We start from the raw sequence: 22,815 nt of genomic DNA on the forward strand, positions 1-22,815 counted from the left end.
TGTTGATTCTCTGTTTGGCTTAGTTTTTCGGATCTTTGTTGTGGAGGGACGGCGTGGTGCTTCTGCCTAGACCGCCATCTTGCTGGAGTCCCTTTCCCAGGTATCAGAATTTTTAAGAACTTCAAGTGACTCTAATGTGCAGCCAAGGTTGAGAACCACTGACTTCATCTTTAATAACTCAATGAAGCAGAAGTGTGGGAAGGAGGATTCTGGTGTCTTTATTTTTACCTTCCACCCAGCTCCACTCTGTCCCCAAAGCGGAAAGTTACTCATCTTATTGATTGTAGCCTAAAACAGTGATGGGCCACAAACTGATAGGCAAGGTCACTGTGAATTGTAAAAAACGCGTCCTCCCATGGGAGGTTTCTTTTGTACCTTCCTGAACATGTAGCTAACAGGTAAACTAAACCATGCAACATTAACCACAACCATAACTAATGCTCAACTGGGGATTAGCTATCTACCTAAACATTCATCGGATTGATATCACTGCTGTATCTGAAAAGGTAAGTGATGGTAAGGGCACATCATACACACACCTCTCACAGCTACTTCAGTGAAATAGAAAATATGGAAAACAAGCAAGTATGGAATTCTAAGAGTGCTCAGTTATTAGACAACCTAAATGAGTCACTGATATAGGATTATATTTACATAGAATAATTAGAAGCTTACGGTAGAAAGTTTTTGTTAAATGTCATCAACGCATTTGGCTAAGCTAGTTTTTCTTCTAAATCATTCAGAGCTTTTGATCTCCAATTGTGGCTATTTCAGAACTATTGCTCATCTACATTTACTTCCAGGTGCTTGTCCAGCTTTGTCGCTTCTACCAGAATACAATTTGCACATTCCCCAGGTTTTTCTGCATAGAACTTTCAGTTGTCTTTTCTAACCCATCCCTATGCATTTTTTCAACTCTTTTCTGATACCATGTTTCCTTCAGTATTTTCTGATTTCTGGCCCATGGAAGGTTTTACAAAGTAAATGAAAAGGCAGGTTGGTGTCCAAACTAGTTTGACTTTTTTCATTGCTGTCTCCCTGCTTAGGGCTCATCTGTAGGCACCCTATAAACAGCTTCATTGTTGGCATCCTTCTGGAATCTTCTGAGGCCCAACTCTTCCTTTCCAGTAAGGGTCTCTTTTGCCATTTCTCTTCAGAGAACTCTCTTCTTTTCTAGTTTTCCGTCCAATCCCTTGAGTATGAGGCTTTGGACTTTTCCTTATTGCCCTGCATGCCTTCATTGAAAATCTCTTTTGCAATGAGCCTTGCAACCATGCCTCAGCCCTACCTACTCTCTTGCCTATGCGCATAGATGTCTAGCCTGAGTCAGGTCCTGGGTACTCCCACTTGCTAGAAGAGTTGATTGGAGAGTGAAAATGTTTTAAACTCTTATGTCGGTGAAATCTCGTTTTGAAGCTGGAGAAAATAAGGATCCTAAGCTAAAGTTTCTGCATCAAGTTACTTCCTTCCCTAGCCCTGCCCTGTTCTCCTCCTCCTCCTTCCTTCTCTCTCTGTCTCTGCAAATCAATAGCTATTTCCTGAGTCCTTAGTCCTCCACTTGGTTCTGACTATAATTTTCATGAGTTTGAAAGAGGGCTTTATTACAGTTTCTTAAATACACATCCTAATTCCAAGATGGAAACCCCCTAAACTATTTATCTGATTCTTTTTGAAAGGGCCTGTGAATAGTTTTCCCTACAAAATGTTTCTAAAATGTTTAGATTTCAAGCAAGAAGTCACTGATAGCCTTAACTTGGACACTTAAGTGGAAAAGTTCTGCTAAGTATACTCGGCCTGCTTAATGATGGAGAAGAGGCAAGCTTTGTGTTTTCTCTGTAAACAGAGAATCTTTTCCATTTGGCTAAGTAGTTGGAATTTGTAGGCTCTTTCTGACTGACTGGAAAACATATATAGAGCAATATATATATGGGCAACCATCAATGAAAGAACCCTCCCTACCTGACACCCTACCTCCACAATATTCCATCACCACCAACTTGCTGAACAGGAACTTCCCAGGAGCTACGGCAATGAATATGGTTTTTCATTTTCATGTTATAGACAAGTGTTGCCATGGTGATTTCTATTTTTGTCTACTTGCAAATGTCCCATATGATTGTGCAGGCTGTGTACTGCACAATGGCACCATGTCCAACAGGGCGCCATTCACATGGTGGATGTGTATATTTATTATGGCAAATGCCTGTCAGATGGCAGTAAAGTGTCTTCTGACAAAATCATCATATTACAATTTTCCAACTGATGGCAGGGATGCCATACTGACTAGAAGCAACCCTGTCTAATTACCTTGACTTAGAGCAATATCAATGGTAGGCAGGCCTCATGAAAATGGAAGATGCTCCACCAGGCTCTTCTAAATAACTGGGAATGTTTCACATGTAAACACATTCCCAATGTTCACTTTAATAAAGAGAATATTCTCTACCTCGGTAGCTCTCAACTGATTTTTCCTCCAAAACACATTCTAACATAGTGACAAAAGCTCTCTATGATGAAGATTTGGGGAAAAAGGGGGATGTAAATTTTTAGAAGGCGTAAGTATGAGGTCTGGCCCTCCTTCCTGTATTGAAACAATCTCACAGAGAGATAGATTGATAAAAATGACATTCTGAAAGGTTTACTCTGTTATAAAATACAAATATTTGAAATATATTTGTTCTCACTTGAGAAAGTTTTATGAACCTGCGATATGTTTTTGTGTTGGTTTTGATCTAGACAAAATGGGCTGAAAGTAATGGATATTTTCTCCATTTAACTACCACTGAGATATTTTAAAAACTCTCATAACTTGAAAAACATTTTTTTCTTTCTAATTTTATCTAACATTATGTCTTTTTACCAATACTGAATACACCTGATAACATGACACTTTAGAAACTGGGTTATTTAACACAGCCCACTAAAGCTTCTTTAAAAAAAGATATATAGCATATTAATAATTTAATAATTTATCAAATAAGGACAAACCTAAATTCAAAGCTGCAAAATATTCTGAGTGATTGTTGTCATAATTTTTTGTTTAGTTATCCATATTAATTTCTTACATTTCTATTGGTAAATATCCCCTCCTAAATATTATCATCATTATCATTTTTAATTTACCTATATGCTGTTATAATATTATTAGACTTAAACTTTGATAAGTTTGATTTCCCAAAAAATTCATCCAGCACCCTAAGGTTATTCTGCTACCGTACATTTGCCATTTCAGAGGTGCTGGCAACCTCTATGTGATTTATTCCCTATCCGAAGAGATGCAGAATTGAAATAAGCAATAGATTAAGCCGCTTAATGTAATTTATCCAACAACGCTCAAGAATGCAAGGTGGCAGTGTGGAAACATCTTACACTTCCAAGGAGCTTCTTCCTCTTACTATGTGCTTTCATGTACTATGAAAACAAACATCACCCAAAAAATTCAAGATAGAGAACTGGAAGCTGCTGGCCACTGCTATGGAAATGCAAAACCAAAATGAGAATTATCCATGATAGGCAGAGACAGAACCATACTACCAAAAAAACCAGACCAGTTGCTGTTGAGCCGATTCTGACTCACAGAGACCCCATGCGTGTCAGAGTAGAACTGTGCTCCATAGGGTTTTCAACGGCTGTGATCTTTCAGAAGTAGATCACCGGGCCTTTCTTAGGAGGAGCCTCTGGGTGGATTTGAACTGTCAGCCTTTCCATTAGTAGCTGAGTGTTTAACCATTTGCACCACCCAGGGACTCCTAGAACCATAATAGGCACCATTAATGTGTAGGAAAACCAATATTTTTCTCATAGGTGGTTTCATTTATGTATTTGTTGGTTACTATCAATAGTTATTTCATTAAGACTTAGCATATATATGAAATGATTCTTTCATTCACATTTTCTTTATTTTCTTCAAAATTATGCCCAAATATGATAGTTTTAGCACAAATTTCTAATAACTTGATAGGATTATCTTCCTGTATAATACTAATCTAACCAAACATTTCCATCCCCAAACAATATCACTTCACAACCACCAACACACAAATGGCTCCCAAACCTAATTTACCTAACCATGGCTTATCGTCCATTTTCCTATTGCCTATAGGACGTTGCCATCTGCAGGATTTTTCAAAAGTGAATCTGTTAGACATCAAACACTGTGCTTATTTTCCTCCTTCTTATACCAGTACCATCTGCTTATTTCCCCATTACATTCAGCCATTCCTTCTGATGCTCCAGGCTCACAAACAATCCATCACTAAATGAAATTTATTATCTAGCCTAATTCTATAATTATAGGGCCATACACTCATAGAAACATAAATACATACCAATGCATAATTTAAAAAACGTATTTCATCTCTTAATCATAGAAAAAGAAATTATATGGATTTGTTTATATACAAAACAGGAGGAAAATATACTCTGAAGTGACAGTGTTTCTCCCTGTAATTAGTTACTCTCATCTGACTGAAAACCATAAACATCACAGATGTATTTCTACATCCTAGATATATGAGTGAAAATATAACAGCTGTTTCTTCCCATCCTTTTACACACCACTTATTAGGCATGAGAAATGGCTACTGCTGGTGAAAGCGAACACCTCCTAAGACATTTCTCATTTTAAGAATGATCTCTTTCAGTTGGTCATTCACTAGGAAGAAGGCAGCTTCCCCCTTGTTATTACTCCAATTGGACAGGCTTTGAGTAGAAGTGTGACATTTCCAGGCTGGAAGGGCTTCTATTCCCTCTTCCATGGTCTCTGGCAGTGTTCCATTTCCTGAGGAACACAGACCCTGGCCAACTCATGATGGACATATAGTGTGACAGTCACCGATCACTTGTTCAGGTCATCTTGCAGGACAGCACCCCCAACTTCTCAAGAGGTTGCCCCCCAGGTCCATCAGTAACTGACTTAGTCTAAGAAAAGCTCAAAGTTTGTTTCAGGTTTGGTGGCTATGCTTATAGGCACAGGAGTCTCCTCAAATGCCTATAAAGGCCAGACAAATAACACAAATGACAAGTATCACACAATAGGAACAGGAACTGAAAGATGCATGCCGTAGCTAAAGAAACTAAAATCTAAAAATGTTTAAAACAAAATGTATATGCCAAATAAAGTATGCCTGGGCTGATGCAAGTCCTGGGTGGCCAGTTTTCAACATTTTTGTGAACTTCTCTACTCAAAGACTGAGTGGTTCTGGACCACCAGCATCTGCATCACCTGGGAGCTGGTTAGAGATGCCGAATCTCAGGCCTGACCCAGACCTACTGGATCAGAGTCTTCACCTTATCAAGATGCCCAAATGATTTGTACAGGCATTAAAGTTTGAGAAGCGCTGATTTAGAGCACTGTTCTGAAGGACGCCAGTGAGGATGGGGCCAGAGAAAAAGTGGAGGAATTGGACTTCAACTGGACATAGCTTCCTGAGACTGAAGGAAAATAGGTGAATGGGAGTAGAGGTGGGGGACAAGAAGTTGAGAAAATTCATGTTTAACAGCTTCTATATTTTCTCCCAGGTAAGGACACACAATCAGCTTCATAGAGAACTGATGTCAGGAATACCTGAGTAAAGAGAGGAACATTTGGTATAATTATTGTGAGAAATGGGAGAAAAAGCACATGACACATTAAGATATTGCCTAGTCAGCTGAAGGCCCAAGTGAGGCTGGAAACCATAATGCTGCAGCTCTTCTTCAGCTTTCTCTGAACTTTTAGGTCCTCTTTATGCCTCCAGAGAAACCGGGACATCTTATCAAATACTGTGTAAGATTGAAATGATCAGCTTATGGGTCTGTTCTCTGACTAGACTGGGAGCCCTTTGAGGTCAGGAAGGGGAACTCTCAGAGCCTTGTAGAGTGTCTGACCCACAACTGGCGCTCAAAGGAAGTGTACTGAGCTGAACTGGATTCAAAGCTTTGGCTGACCCAGCTGACACAAATGGATCCCGAAGCCAGAAGAGGCCCAGAGACCAGTCTGCTCAGAGTTCAGATGAAATGCTGGGGTAAGACAGGGATCTCTAGGAGAAGAGCACCAGTGCCCCCAGCTCTGATGCTTGATAGACACAGGTTGTTATCTCTTAGCAGACATGAAATCTTGGGGACAGATCACACAGCGTATGTGAATCTCAGTCTCCTCATCTGTAAAGCACGGAGTATAATACTCACTTCCTTAAATGAGATAACGTATGTAAAGTCCCTGCATAAAGACTGGCACACAAGAGGTGTGCAATAAATATTGGTTTATTAGTCTCTTCAGAGAGATTTTCCTGGTGCTTCTGAAAAGAATTTTCCCTAGGAGGATGAAGGAAAAGATTAAGGCAGGCAGACCACCTGCATCAGAATCACCTGGGATGCTTATTTAAACATATTTGAATTTTCTGGGGGTGCAGGCCAGGGATCTGCATTTTTAACAAGCATCCCAAGTGACTCTTATACACAGTTAAGTTTCAAGCTGCTGGATTATGATGTCTTCCAATTTTGCCTCCTTCTTTTTACTCCCACTGCCACCTAAATGGCCCTAGCAGCCTCCCATGATGCTCTGTGTCTCTCTGACCCCAATCTCATCTTCTTCCAGTCTTAGACACTGCTGACAGATTTTTCCTCCTACAAGGCAGCTCCAATCAAGCTATGACCTTGAATAAAAATCTCCAAGGGCTACAGCTTGCCTGCCAAATCCCTGCATTCATATCTTTCCAGTCTCAATGTTCTCACTTACTCCCTTACTGGGTTCTAGTCAAACAGGTCTATTAGCTGTCACAGCAAAAGCTCTGCTTCCAACTTCCCTGCCTCTGTCTCCAAATGAATGCCACAACTCACTGCCCCAAGTCCTGCCCCTTCTGTCAAGGACTGTTTCATGTGTCACCTTCCTCATCTTTTCCTCATCCCCCAACCTGATGTGGTTTCTTTTTTTTTATGAGTCCTTGTCATTCTTTGTGCCTCTTTTATGATGTTTTTCATAATCTACCTTATGCTACTTGTGTACTAGTTTTATCCACTCTGCTATGAGCACCATCAAAGCAGGGCTACATCAGTAAACTCAGTGACCAGTACAGTGGCTGGAGTAGAGTTGGGTCTCAATGAATGTTTATTAAACATACGCCTGAATCCATGAGGACAAGGACCAGGCATGAATCATTTTTTGTAACTCTTGCAGAATTTAGCAGTGTTTTATACATCAAACCAAAAACCAAATCCACTGCCGTTGAGTCGATTACAACTCATAGCAACCCTATAGGACACAGCAGAACTGCCCCATAGGGATTCCAAAGAGTGGCTAGTGGATTCGGACTGCCAACCTTTTGGTCAGTAGCAGCCGAGCACTTCAACTACTGCACCGCCAGGCCTCCTTGTTTATATACAGTAGGCATTAAAAATGTGTGAGTTAAATTTAACATCTGGCAACTTCTTTTTGTTCTCCCTTTTGGTGACAAATTATTTTAAAAGCAAGCACAGTTGAGATTTCAATACTGCATGCTAGAGTTTACTCTTTTTTTTTTTTTTCACTGTAATAACCATGACAATCTTTGAAACCTTAAATGGAATATGCTTCCCTGTTCAGGAGTACTAAAATTACACCGAAGTAAGGTGACTATTTTCCCTAGGGCTAAGGCCAACAGTTAGACTGTTTTCCTTCTTGAGACATACTTAGATTCTGACTATATCCCCTTTATAGCGTGTGACAAAAGGAGCATTTAAAAATAAGTGTTCTATTTTTGTTTTAAATGACTAAATACAGAATAGATTTAATACACATATGTGTATACACAGATGTATGCATATATATAAATCTATAGCCAACTGCTTTTTAAATTAAACTCTTTATTTTGAGATAATTGCAGATTCACATGCGATTGTAAGAAATAATACAGAGAGATCCCATGTACCCATTATCCAATTTCAGCCAGCTGTAACATCTTGAAAAACTATTTTAAAATATCACACCAGGACATTGGCATTGATACAATCCATCAGTCTTACTCAGATGTCCCAACTTTGCTTGTACTCACTGCTGTATATGTGTGTGTGTGTTCATTTCTATGAGATTTTATCACATGGGCAGTTTTGGTAACCATAACCACAGTCAAGATACGAAACAGTCCACCACCACAAGGATCCTTCCTGTTGCCCTTGTATAATCACTCCTACATCCCTCTTCCACTCCCCTCCCATCCCCTGTCAACCACTAATCTGTTCTCCATTTCAATAACTTTGTCATTTCAAATATACACCTGGCTTTTTTTCACTCAGCATAACTCCCTGGAGATTCATTCAAGTTACTGCGTGTATCAATAGTTCATCCCTTTTTTTTTAAAACTGAAGTCCACAGTTTACATTTAGGATTCACTCTTTGTGCTGTACAGTTCTATGGGTTTTTTCAAATGCATAACATCTTGTGTTAACCATTACAGTATCAAACAGAATAATTTTACAGCCCTAGAAAGCCCATGCTGCACCTATTCATCCCTCCCACTTCCCATGACTCCCTAGCAAACAATGATCATTTTTCTGTCTCAATAGTTGTGTTTTCCAGAATATCATATAATTGAAATCACACAATATGCAGCCTTTTCACTTAGAAATGTGCATTTTAAGTTTCTTCCATGTCTTCTCATGGCTTGATAGCTCATTTATTTTTATTGTGGAATAATATTCCATTGTCTGGATATACCACAGTTTGTTTATCCATTCAGCTATTGAAAGATATCATGGTTGTTTCCAGTTCTTACCAATTATGAATAAAGCTGCTACAAACATTCGTGTGCAGGTTTTTGTGTGGACCTAAGTTTTCGACTCATTTGGTTAAATACCTAAGAGTGCTTTGTTGGATCATTTGGTAAGACTATGTCTAGCTTTATAAGAAACTGCCAAACTGTCATCCAAAGTAGCTGTTGCTGGATGCCACGGTGTCGATTCTGACTCACAGCGACCCCATGTGACAGAGTAGAACTGCTTCATAGGGTTTTCTTGGCTGTAATCTTTACAGAAGCGATCACCAGGTCCTTCTCCTATGGAGCTGCTGAGTGGGTTCGAATCACCAACCTTTCGGTTAGCAGCTGAGTGCTTAACCATTGCCCCACTAGGACTCCTTCCTAAAGTAGCTGTACCAGTTTGTATACCCACCAGCAACGGATGAGAATTCCTGTTACTCACATCCTTCCCCAAATTTGGTATTGTTGATTATTTTTATTTTAGCCATACCAATAGGTATGTAATGGTATTTCCTTCTTTTAATTTGCAATTCCCTAACAGCCTACGATGGTAAGCATCTTCTCATATGCTTACTTGCCATCTGTACATATTCCTCGGTGAGGTGTAAGTTCAGACCTCTCGTCCACTTTAAAATTTGAGTGTTTTCTTATTGTTGAGTTTTAAGAGTTCATTGTATATTTTGTATAAAAGTTCTTATCAGTTACGTGTTTTACAAATATTTTCTCCCACTCTGTGGCCTATCTTTAATTCTCTTGGCAGTGCCTTTCACAGAGCAGACTTTCTTAGTTTTGATGATGTACAATTTATCAATTTTTCCTATGGATCATGCTTTTGGTGTCAAGTAAAAAGTTTTTGCTAAGCCCTAGATGTCAAAGATTTTCTCATTATTTTTCTAAAAGTTTATAGTTTATGTTTTGCATGTAAGGAGCCCTGGCGGAGCAATGGTTAAGCAGTCGGCTGCTAACCAAAAGGCTGGCGGTTCGAACCCACCAGCTGCTCCATGGGAGAAAGATGTGGCAGTCTGCTTCCGTAAAGACTACAGCCTTGGAAACCCTATGGGATAGTTCTGCTCTGTCCTGTAGGGTCGCTATGAGTCAGAATTGACTTGATGGCAATGGGGTATGGGTTTTACACGTAAGCCCATGATCCAAATTCAGTTCGTTGTATAAGGTATGAAGTTTAGGTCAAGATTTTTTTTTTTTTTTTGCCTATGAATGTCCAGTTGTTCCCACACCTTTTGTTGGAAAAGCCACACTTTCTCATTTAAATTCCTTTTGTACCATTGTGAAAAATCAGTTGGGCATATTTGTGCAGGTTTACTTCTGTGTTCTCTATTTAGTTCCATTGATCTGTGTGTCTATCCCTCCACCGATACCATGCTGTCTTAATTACTCTAGCTATACACTAGACCTTAATAGCAGGTAGAGTGATATTCCTTCCAGTTGATTGTTCTTTCTCAAGATCGTTTTAGCTAATCTAGAGCCTGTCCCTTTCCATTTAAATTTTAGAATAAGCTTGTCTATGTTTACAAAACATGTCTTGCTGGCAATTTAATAGCAATTGCATTAAACCTATAGATCAGTTTGGGGAGAACTGACATCTTTACTATCTTGAGTCTTCCAATCCATGAACATAGTATGTCCTTCCATTTACTTAGGTCTTTATTTATTTCTTTCATTAGCATTTTGTAATTTTCAGAATACAGATCTTAAATGTTTTGTTAAGTTATACCTAGGCATTTTATTCTTTAGAGCAATTGTAACTTATGTTTTTATGTCAGTTTTCACACATTCACTGTTAGTACATAGAAATGTGATTGATTTTTGTGTGTTCATCTTGTATCCTGCAACCTTGCTGACCTCACTAGCTCAGTTAGTGATTTTGTAGACTTCTTGGGATAGTCCATTATTATACCAAAACCAGGGTAATACTGGCCTCAGAGAACAACATGAGAAATATTCCCTTATCTTCATTTTTCTGGAAGAGATTGTGTAAAATTAGTGTTAATTTTTCTCAAAATGTTCGGTGTAATTCTCCAGTGAAAGCATCCAGGCCTAGAGGTTTCTTTTTTGGTAGCTTTTAAATTATGAATTCAATTTCTTTAATAGTTATGTTATTGCTGTTGTTGTTGTTGTTATGTGCCATTAAGTCAATTCCAACTCATAGCAACCCTATAGGACAGAGTAGGACTGCCCCATATCTTGACAGGAGCTGATTGCCAAATCTTTTCTTCTATGGAGTTGCTAGTTGGCTTGAACCATTGACCTTTTGGCTAGCAGCCGAGTGCTTAACCATTGTGCCACCAGAGCTCCTTTTAATAGTTATAGGACTATTCAATTATCTATTCATCTTGGTTGACTTTTGGACCAACCACTTTGGATTGTTAATTAGATGTCAGTGTTTCCCATCTTTGCTCAACAAATGACTATAGCAACATTTCCAAAAAGCAACTGACTTTAGTTTCCAGCCCTGACATCATACATAGAAAGTCCACAAGGCAGTTTACAGACAAATACTTCTGCAACAACACTCATTAGAATGCAAAAAAAAAAAAAAAAACAAAACAAAAGGGAACAAAGTAGGCATAGTGTATGTGAGAAGAGCATCCTGCAGGTGATATTTGGGGAGCTGTGTTGCTCAGTGGTAAGCTGTCACTAATGGCTATTATTGTGCAACACCCAAGTCACCTTGAGTATGATTTTACATAGTTAAGCTTATTAGAAGAATGTAGAAGGGATTGGATGAGTATCTTGCAATTGTCCCTCATATGGATGACTGCAAGAGGGAACCAAGGTCAACAGACATTTTGTTTACTATTTTTGGAAGGCATTCAGAGTGTTTGGGACATTTTAGCTCACAACAATGAAATCACTCAACCAGATAGATAGGATTTTAGAGTTAGCGTATGTGAAACTAGATTAACACAGCAGATTCTTAATCTAATCCAGGGACAGCAAATGTCACTTTCCATTATAAAGAATTATTTTATGATCTCAGAAAAAGGATAACCCTTCTGAAGCCCCCAGAAAACTAGAAGATTCAATGCCAGTCAAATCCCATATCCCCACACTAAAGGACTATATAATTCTTGAGTTGCTCTGGAATTTTATTGTACTGAATATGTGTGAAGTAAATAGGCTATACTCAATGCCATCAAGTTGATTACAACTCATAGCTATGCTGTAGGACCTGTAGGGTTTCCAAGGCTATAATCTTTACGGAAGCAGACTGCTACATTGTTCTCCTGTAGAGTAGCTGGTGGGTTCGAATGAACAACCTTTCAGTTAGCAGCCCAGCGCTTAACTACTGTACCTAGGATGTGTGAATCTTTTTTCTTAATGACATTTTTATTTTAATGAGATTGCTGTCATGGGATTATAGTTCAAAATGTAAGAATAAAAACACGTTTCAGACCACTTTTCTTTCTCTCTTTCTTTTTTTGGTGCTAGTTTGTTGAATATATCTGCTTTGTAACTGAGGTTGCTTTTGATTTGAGTCATTGGACTCATTCTCCAACAAGGGGGCAAAGCTACTGAAGAAGGAGCAGTACTAAAAAGATCAGTGGTTACCAGTGGTTCAGAAGGTGGTGAGGGGAGGAAATAATAGGTAGAGCACAGGACATTTTCAGGGCAATGAAACTATTCTGTAGGATACTATGTAGTAGGGGACACATGACATTATGTATTTGCCAAAAACCCACAGAACTGTACAGCACAAAGAGCAAGCCCTAATGTAAACTATGGACTTTAATTAATAACAATGTATCAACATTGGTTCATCTGTTGTAACAAATGTACCACACTAATGCAAGATACTAATGACAGGAGAAACAGTGTGCTAGGGGAGAGGGAATATATGGGAAGTCTGTACTTTTTGTTCAATTTTTCTGTAAACCTAAAACTGCTCTAAAAAATAAAGTCTACTTAAAAAAAACGAAGGAGGAAAAAAGATAGAAAGCTAGCAACATCTGTAGAGACAACCTGACCAACATTAATTGAGAATGACTACAAAGTATCGGGTATGCTGGAAAGTACAGAGGACGTAGAGTGAATTAGGCATTGCCCTTGCTCTCAAAAGGCTTACTCTTTTCTGGAAGGAGGAGGAGCAAACATCTAACTCACTTCTTGTTCTTTTGTGAAGGGGAGATGAGTCACCAAATGTGGCCTAACCTGTGAAAGCCACCAATCTTTGAACTCTAGACACTGCAGGTTAGAAGACTGTTAAATATCATTTACCCCAAATGCCAAAATTTAACAGACAAACAGAAATCCAGAAAAGTGAAAGAATTTATCTAAGATTGCAGGGTTGGGACTAGACTCTGAATTTCCTGACTTCTAACCAAGCACTCTTTATATTATACTATCTCTCTTAGAATTCAATGGTTTTGTTGTTGTTGTTTTGTTTTGCTTGTTTGTTTGTTTTTTTAATCATTCTTTGGTCTTCCCATAGTAAAAACCATTAAACCCATTGCCGTTGAGTCGATTCCAACTCATAGCGACACTATAGTACAGAGTAGAACTGCCCCATAGAGTTTTCCAAGGAGCGCCTGATGGATTTGAACTGCCGACTTTTTGGTTAGCAGCTATAACTTTCACCACTATACCAGCAGGGTTTCCTTCCATAGTAAAGCTGTACCTAATTATGTTAATTAGACTTAGATTCATAGAGCCCATGCCCTCTGCTCTTTTACCTCTACACTTTGTCCTTCAAAAAGTCTAATTCATAGTTTCAACTCAACAGATTAAAAAGTATATTGAGTACTAACCGTGGTGTAGGCAGTAGAAAGCCTACCAAACCTAGTAAAGCACATTCCCTACCTCTGAGGAATTTAGTATAATATTCTCAAATGCCAAAGTTATATATATGAAACTCATCATCACCACCCAATCAAGTGTTCTAGTGGAAATCTCCTTTTTAGGTCCTTAATGCTCAAGGCCCCAGTGTAAAAATCTTGAAGGTATTTTCACTACTCTGGCTTGAAAGTCAGAGTACTTGGTTTTTAATCCTTGCTCTACTGTTAACCAATTAGTTTTGAAATCCTGGGCAAGTCTTACCTCTCTGGGCTTAATATCTTCAATCAGTAAAATTAGGAGAGTGCCAGCTTCTGTGATTCACCTTCCTTTTCAGATCCAATCAGGTACTAAGTTAATCAACTTATTTTATCTCATTTACTTTTTGCATATCTCTTGAATTTCTTTCTCCTCCTCCATGTTCATCATAGCTGAGTTGAATCCCTGGATTACTGTTAATAGCCTTCAGGCTCTTAAGGGCAGATGTGATTTGTTGAAAGCAATTTAAAGTAAGATATAGCCTAGAGATATATAGACTGGACACTAGAAAACCAATTAAGATGTTTTAGAATAAAGGAGTCTGTCTTAGTTATGTAGTGCTTCTATAATGGAAATACCACAAGTGGATGGCTTCAACAAACAGAAGTTTGTTCCCTCACAGTCTAGTATACCAGAAGTCCAAATTCAGGTCATCAGCTCCAGGCGAAGGCTTTTTCTCTCTGTTGGCCCTGGAGGAAGGTCCTTGTCATCAATCTTCCCCTGGACTAGGAGCTTCTCTACGCAGGAACCCCGCATCCAAAGGACACACTCTGCTCCTGGTGCTGCTTTCTTGGTGGTATGAGGTCCCCCCTACTGTGCTCACTTCTCTTTCCTTTTATCTCTTGTAAGATAAAAGGTGATGGAGGCCACACCCCAGGGAAACTCCCTTTACACTGGATCAAGGATGTGACCTGAGTAAGGGTGTTACAGCCCACCCTAATCCTCTTTAACATAACCCAAACTTACCTTATTAACCATAGGCAGAGATTAGGGTTTACCACACAGAGGAAAATTATATCAGTCATGAAATGGAGGACAACCACACAATACTAGGAATAATGGCCTAACCAAGTTGATACATATTTTGCGGGGGACACGATTCAATCCATAACAGAATCCCTGGTGTAGTTAAGTGCTTGGCTGCCCACCGCAAGGTTAGAGCTTTGGGTCCACCCAGAGGCACCTACCTAGGAAGAAAGGCCTGGCAATCTACTTCTGAAACCTCACGGAGCATACTCTACTCTGATACACAGTGGGTTGCCATGAGTTGGAATCAACTCCACGGCAACTGGTTTGGTTTTCTGGTTTTACAATAAAAAACAATCTCAAACTAAAAGCCTGTCATTCAAGTTCCTAAACGCTGGCTTCAGTTGGCCTTTCTGCTTTTATTCCCCATGCCTCCTTAACATACGGCCTGTTCCTACCACATCTTCATGTCTTTAACATTGCTTTCTCTTTCCTCCTATGTGGAAAGTCTTACCCTTTTGTAAACTGAATTCTAATAGTTTCATTAAGGCCAATTTCTTCCATGGAGCCAGTAATCTTTCTTTTAATTCCTATACAAATAATTAGAGTACAAACAATAATCCTCTTTCCTAATTCCATCTCATGAATACTGTAAGCATAATAGACACGATATGTAAAAACTCTCAACCAACACTAATGAAAGAATACATATAAAGGTGTTTATACATATAAATTGTATAACTTATTTTATTATTCCTTCTTATTTCTTCTGTAAACCAAAATAAGCTAGTGGTTGTTCATTTTTTTGGTAGAGGACTAATCTGTATTTTAAAATTATTTTAGAATGTTTAAGAAGAAGAGTATTAAAATAGGTTTTCTTGCTCTGGGCAGTTTCTAATGGATGAAGGTATCTGGACAAAAGTATATGAACAGTTGTCAATTAATATATGTCTAGTCTAGGCAGATATTCAAATAAACAGGGAGTAATGTTATATAAATTTTGTCAGGGTAGCTTACTCCATTGATAGATAAGCTCTGAAGACTTTATTTATTTTTCAGTTATGAAACACTGCCAATCTGACCAAATGATTGCCAATGTTAGTGTTAACAATAGTAGAGAAGCATTTGAGGGAAAACTTAAGGTTTTACTTTCTCTCTTTTAGATTCTCTAATTGCTGCTTGAACTCTGATTTGAATACCTTCTTCGGATAAAGGCCACAACTACAGGAGTAAAAGGGTTTCATGCGGCAAGAGTAAAGTGGCACTGTCATATCCCATCAATCCCTTCAGTACCCACTCTCAGAGAACATTCACTGTGCTCTCTTGTACCAACTCCAAAAGAGTTTCCCAAGAAATGACTTTCAAGCAGTCACTACTGCCCATTTGTCATAACTGGAAAAAAAAATGTATATCCGTTATGTTACAAAAAGATCCTGTTATCCAGTGTTTGCTAATTACGATTGAGACCAGAAACAAAGTTTCAAAGAAAACAACTGAAGGGAACATCTGAAAGCAATTTTCCCCCATTCTTTGTTGCTCTGCTACTCACGGCAAATCTTCCAAACTGGAGGCTTCATGTCTTGGATCCAACAGATCATAACCACATTCATTGTAGATTTCCAAATAGGAAATGTGTGTTGTATATATTTTGCTGCTGTCCTGATTGGAAAAGGGAAAGACATTATTTAATGGCTATAAATAACAATTCAGTTTAGAGGAAAATGAACACGTTTATCTCTGTAGCTTCCTCACTGTGTCTTTCCTCTTCTCTATGACTTTGAATACTTTATATTTTCAGTTTGTGACACTTTCAAGTTGTAAGTTACCATATGCATAAAGATTTTTTTTAAATGGCCAACACCCATGATTACAATCAACTTCAGTCGGTTACTTTTTACTGGTTCCATGTTATACATAAAAAGTCAATACACACTTAAAATGAGCCAACTCGGTTGCAGAACTGTATGATACACCAGTTTTTACTTTCCAGATTAAAAAAAAAGGGGGGGTTACCAAAAAGAAATAAACTTACATTCTATGAATAGTCTATTCACAAAAGAACACAAATCACCACTCTAGTCTAAAAACTCCAGTACCAAAATAGTTTCCATCTTTAATCATCGTTCTTTTTTTACTTTTCTAATATTCAGAATTTTTCATCGACATAAATAGATTATAGTGAAAGTGAGTTCCAGGGTACAGAAAATAGTTTAGATCAGTTAGGTAAGAGTGGACATTAACAGTTCACTGCCTGTTGGGTTAATTTTCCTGGCCCAAGTGGGCAAATCAGGGATATTTGGCTATTGGTTAGAGACAGGTGTTTTCTATGGGTCATTGCTGAAATGTAATGACATAGGCATCAATGTAATGGGGCTAAAAGTCAAGATGACTGGTCCTAGTCTCAGTTCTGCCAACAGACAAAAGAGACACACTCCCTCTCAGATGGAATAAATCAGGGACTTTCTTTCCAGCTCTTAAGAAATTTCCAAGTTCAGTTTTTAGTACAAAATATCAAAAAATAGCACCTTCTTATTCCTCCCAAAATACAAATAATCCCACTCTGCAAATATCATCCAGCTTCTCACCAGAGGACAATATATTTGTGTTTATGGCAACAAGGTTGGCAGGTTGTCCAGGGGCTACTAACACAGAGGATTTGCTTAGGATGACCTTCCTGATTGATTCCTGCCCAGATCCAAGACAACCAATTCATCAGGTACTGTTCAAAGGGAGAGAGGGCCAAGTCATAGAGAACAGTGGCCTGCAAATCAAAAGCTAGATCTCTAGTCCAATTTAGCTGGAAGCCCTTACCATGTCATGTCTCAGCTTTAACACCCATAAAGTGAGAAAGTTGAATAATGAATTTCTAAGTGTTCCTCAGTTTTAAATGAACATAATCAATATTAACTAATACTAACAGCATTAGTATTAATAAATTACTATGATTCTCAGGTCTTAACAAACTACTCAGATACGCCACCATCACATAACACAAAATAACAGGTGAAAAATTAAGGTAACTCTCAGCCAGGACATGACTATAATACTTGAGTGTTTACTCAAGCTGCCACTGAAATTCCATGTTCTGGTATTCCGCGAAGGTGACAACATGGACTGAAGCTCAACTAAACAAATTTCTATCAGTCAAATGCTGGAAATCCTGCTGATGTGGGTGGACAATGACTGCTTACCCTGACAAATGGCCTATGATTTCTATTAGTACCCTAGTTTAGGGAAAACACCATTGCAACAAAAATTTTTTGGGTTGTAACTTGGCTTAGCACAGGTGTCAGAGACCATAAACACTAGAGAGAGTCTCTGTGGCCTTTAGTCTACTGCAGTGTTTCCAAAGACATCCCATGAAATGCTCTTGGAAAAAAGGGTTCCATGGTCAACATATATACTATATCCCTGTCCTGAGCATTCTCAGAGCAGGTTAAAGATCCAATGGCACCTTTTAGCAACATGATGATTTCCTGTTTATTGTATTTCTAAAACTTATCTGAACACAGAGAAATAGCGCATAGTTAAGGTTTGAGATTTTAGCACAAAGTTCTGAGCTGGTCTTAGCATCAGACAGAAAAAGAGGTTTGACTACTGGATCTGCCATTTATACAAGTGTGCTTGTACCCTAACGCTCGATTGTTTCACCATAAAAATGGTGATAATAACCTTAACTGGCAGACCAGACAGAGAAATAAGGTTCTGTGAGTCCCTGAGTGGTGCAAATTGTTAACACGCTCAACTGCTAACCAAAAGATTAGAGGTTTGAGTCCACTCAGAGGTGCCATGGATGAAAGCCCTGATGATCTACTTCTGAAAAACTGGTCATTTAAAACCCTATGGAATACATCTCTACTCTGACACACATAGCGCCACCATGAGTCAGATTTGTCTCAATGGCAACTTGTTTGTTTAAAATACTAAAAAGATGTACGGCCCATAATAGACAGCTACAAATGTTACTGCTGCTGTTGATACTATTATTATTGTTTTTATTATTTCTAAAAGCCTCCAAACGGAGAATTAAGTTTGTGAATATAAAAGGTAAAAGAAAGGCAGAAAGAAGGGCCAACTTGTATGTTAGGCTGCAATGGGGAAACTTTCTTCTTCTGGAAATTAGAAGAAATCATAAAAATTCTGGAAAACGGCAGGTCCACTGCTCTCAAGTGATGGGAATAATGCCTTTGGCTCCCCCAGCTTCTGCATTTTCTAGACTTTTATTGGAATACACACTTAAAATTCACTAAGCTATGTGGCAAGCTACCTTTTCTTATTACTTTTTAGTGTTTAGGATTGCCAGACTATAATGTAACACACATGTTTCCTGCAGACAGCCTTTTCTCCTGCCCCAAAACAAGTTTGAACCTCACAATATTCAAAAGTAATGAGCAGTGATTTCTAAAGTAAACGGAATCAATTTTCTTCTCTTAGAATCATTGAAAATGTGCTCCTATCAGACTCACAGGCATTTCACGACCAGCATGCACTAGGCTCTGAGTTTATCTTGAAGTAAACACCTTGCATAAGTCAATGTTCCCGCTAAGAATTCTAGAGCACTTCAAGTGGCCCTCTGAAACAATCATTTGGGGTCCTCTGAGTACCAGTCTGCATTTTTCAGCTATACAACGTGGACAGACTTTACAACGCACTTCAAGTTGCTTCTGACGTGTTTCATCACAGTTCAGTTTGATTATAATGAATGTGTTGTGCCCCGTCATGGAAACCTGTCCCTTTATAAAGAGCTGCCCTGGCTACAAATTGGTCTGATGGGCTCTCTCCAAGTCCAGGAAGTTATTTAGTATCATCCAGAATAAATGGGGTTGACAAATGTCAATGACGAACAGATCTAAAACAATGAACCTAACAGATGGTAGGTACTTGGGAGACATTTAGACTTTTAGAATTGTACTTCACTAACCATAGATGAAATTTAAAAAGGAATGAGTAAAATATTTTCCGTTGGGAAAGGACTGGTTTATTCCGTTAAACTTAATTGGGGGAACTGGCTTCATTTGTTCTGAAAGGTTCAAATGATTCTCTGAAACTGGTCAGTGGTCATTTGGCCACATACAGATATATGGATATTAATGGCTGTAGTAATAACTATCATGAATTGAGCACCTACTGTGTGTCAGGAAGTGGACAATATCTTTAAATACAGCATGTTCAGCCCTCACAACAATGCCACAAGGCTGACACATTAAGTAACTGCCCCAATGCCACACGCGGTAAGTCGCATACCTTCTCAGAACCAGGTCTGCCTGTACCATCTTCAGTGATCCTTCCAAGACAACAGGCTTCCACATTAGTCCCCAACAGCCAAAACTATTAAAAATTATATTCCCTGTCTGTGGAATCCAGGAACAAAACAAAACAGATAACTTCTAAAATAAATGAGTAAATGAAAGAAGGGCTCTGGAGCCAACAGACACACTGCACTCTTTCTTTTACAAATTTTCTGGCATGCAGGGTTTGCATGTTGGAGCCAGGGAGAGATGAGCTGAACTAATGGCTAATTACTACTTTATGGAGGGAAATTAGAAGTATGCGGATCTCAGCAATTTCTCCTCATCGTTTCCAACTCAAAATGCAAACAGCACACAGTTGAGAAATTTTGGAGTGACTGTTACACTGACCTACTTAGGATATTTGTTATACGGGATTAAAACAACCAGGGAATTGTTGGAACTAGTAGGGACACTGGAGATCCTCTAGTAAAATTCAATCCCTCCTTTCACAGAGGGAGAAAATGGAAACCCAGGGAATTTAAGTGAATCATTGTACAGAATGTGTTTAAATACAACCAGCAAAATAAGGGCAATCTGAGTTACAGAGCCTGTGTATGTAGTGACAAAAAGTACAGGCTTTGGCATCAGACAGACCTGGGATGGTACTCCAAATCAGGTACTTAAAAAATATGGATCCAGAGAAAGATATTTAACCTGAGACTCAATTTTCCCATCTATAAAATGGAAATAAGTGTATCCACCTCATACTGCAGTGTATTAAATGCTGACACAGCAACAGGTACTTGGAGACACTCAATAAGTGATGCATGTAATATAGCCATGAACTCCTCTTTATAATTGTATTAATTTCAGTAGGGTTTTTACTCTGGTAATTCCTCTGAGTTCCTATTAGAAGTATGAAAAGAGAACAATCATACTATCCTATTCAGTGCTTTAGTAGCTAAAAGAAAGGTCTGTTTGGCAAAAGAATATTCCTCAGTTCCGTTTTTTTAAATTTAATTCTTTTTATTGTGCTTCAGGTGAAGGTTAACTGAGCAAATTAATTTTTCATTAAACAATTAATACACACATTGTTTTGTGACACTGGTTGCCAACCCCGTGACATGTCAACACTCTCCCCTTCTCGACCTTGGGTTCCCTATTTCCATTTGTCCGGCTTTCCTGTCCCCTCCTGCCTTCTCGTCCTTGCCCCTGGGCTGGTATGCCCATTTAGTCTCTCATGCAAGGTTGAACTACATGTATTAATGTTTGTTTTATGGGCCTGTCTAATCTTTGGCAAAGGGTGAACCTCAGGAGTGACTTCATTACTGAGCTAAAAGGGGGGTGTCTGGGGGCCATAATCTTGGGATTTCTCCAGTCTCTGTCAGGCCAGTAAGTCTGGTCTTTTTTTGTGAATTGGAATTTTGTTCCACATTTTTCTCCACCTCTGTCTGGGACCCTCTGTTGTGATCCCTGTCAGAGCAGTCGGTGGTGGTAGCCGGGCACCATCTAGTTGTGCTAGACTCAGTCTGGTGGAAGCTATGGTAGTTGTGGTCCATTAGTCCTTTGGACTAATTTTTCCCTTGTGTCTTTGGTTTTCTTCATTCTCGTTGCTCCAGACGGGGTGGGACCAATAGAGTTTCTTAGATGGCTGTTCATAAGCTTTTAAGACCCCAGACGCTACTCACCAAAGAGGATGCAGAACATTTTCTTTAGAGACTGTGTTATGCCAATTGAGCTAGATGTCCCCTGAGTATTCCTGTTTCTTAATGAGGAATATAAGATGCTAGTTGGTAAAAGATGTTATCTGTTCTTTTATCTCCATGGGTGTATCAGAAGGAACTCCCCTTGAACCTCTGCTGAAACAACAGCCCTTAATGAGAAGCACCTTCTTAATTCCCACTTCTTTAGCAAAATCTCAAACTTTCCTTAAATGTAAAGGCCACAGTTATTACACAATAATACTTCCTCTTTTAGAAACAATACAATAAAATGTCACAATAAATTTTCTGCCTGTAGTAAATTTCTGCTGAATGTATTAAATGTAAAATGAAATTAAAGTTTCATACCTTTTGTAACTGCTCAAAAATGTAAGACAGCGTCCTTGGGATAATGCCTCTGTCGCTGTAACGCTCTGCCCCACCAGTGATGGTGAATGTCTTACCACTGCCTGTTTGTCCATATGCAAAGATGGTACCGTTATAACCTGCCAGAACACTGCAATAAAGAAATGGTGCACTTTTAATATTCAAATAGGTAATTGCATTTGTATTAAATGGCTTATATTCTAATAACAATCTTCTTCAACGTTATTAAAAAGACATTTATAAAAATTTATAGAAATATCTATAGAAATATTATCAGCATGAGTAAGTAGTTAGAATTTGCTTTCTTAACTAGGGATACCAGCACATCTATCCCTTTCTCTAAAAAAGGGCCTGTAACTCAAATAGAGTTTAGCTATCTGAAATGTTTTCTTTACCTTTAGTATCCTGAGCTTGAATTAAGGAATATGCTGGAGGAAAAAAGGTCCTAGGGAAACATCACCACCTATAATTTGGCAAAATGCAAATCTGACACCTGGTTCCTCATGTGATGAATACGCACAACAATAGCTACCTCATAGAACACCAGGTACACACTCTGTCACTATGTACCCTATAATGTAATTCCCTACTTAATAACCAGCATCAACTGAAAATCCTCTAAGAATTCCCCTCTTTGCCTTCCTTGAAATGACTTTTTGGTAGACAATGCTGGTCTATATGTGCCCTCAGCCCTGCAGAGCAGCCTTTTATTTGATAGTGGTCTTAAAAACCCTGGACGGTCTCAGCCTTTGTAGACCACCACCTGTAATAAAGGCTTTCAACAACGCGCATAACATGATGCAGGCTTTCAAAAGTGAGTCTTTTATCTGAGCTACAAGGAACAGCAAACTAGTGCAGCTTTATTTTCTTTTTTGTTACAAGTGGCTCCTTGATCTCAAATGTTTTCATCAAACCAGCTATGATGATGCCAGCTAATGGTACCCGCATTGTGAACGGCTTTTTGATAGATGGCGCCTGAGAGAATCACCT

At 38.7% G+C, this 22,815-nt stretch overlaps 1 protein-coding gene across 1 annotated transcript in view; it reads right to left on the reverse strand.

Annotated features, from left to right (window-relative positions):
- The window catches only part of KIF6 (kinesin family member 6), a 499,202-nt gene that overhangs the window by 351,270 nt on the left and 125,117 nt on the right, over window positions 1-22,815 (reverse strand). The window contains exons 4-5 of the mRNA XM_012556417.1: window positions 21,808-21,955; window positions 16,057-16,166 (exon numbers count right to left, since the gene is read on the reverse strand). Of these exons, the coding sequence (XP_012411871.1) occupies window positions 16,057-16,166; window positions 21,808-21,955 (258 nt within the window). The remainder of the gene's footprint in view (window positions 1-16,056; window positions 16,167-21,807; window positions 21,956-22,815) is intronic.

Source organism: Trichechus manatus, unplaced genomic scaffold (genome assembly GCF_000243295.1).
Source record: "Trichechus manatus latirostris isolate Lorelei unplaced genomic scaffold, TriManLat1.0 scaffold00065, whole genome shotgun sequence".
Classification (NCBI taxonomy): Eukaryota; Metazoa; Chordata; class Mammalia; order Sirenia; family Trichechidae; genus Trichechus; species Trichechus manatus.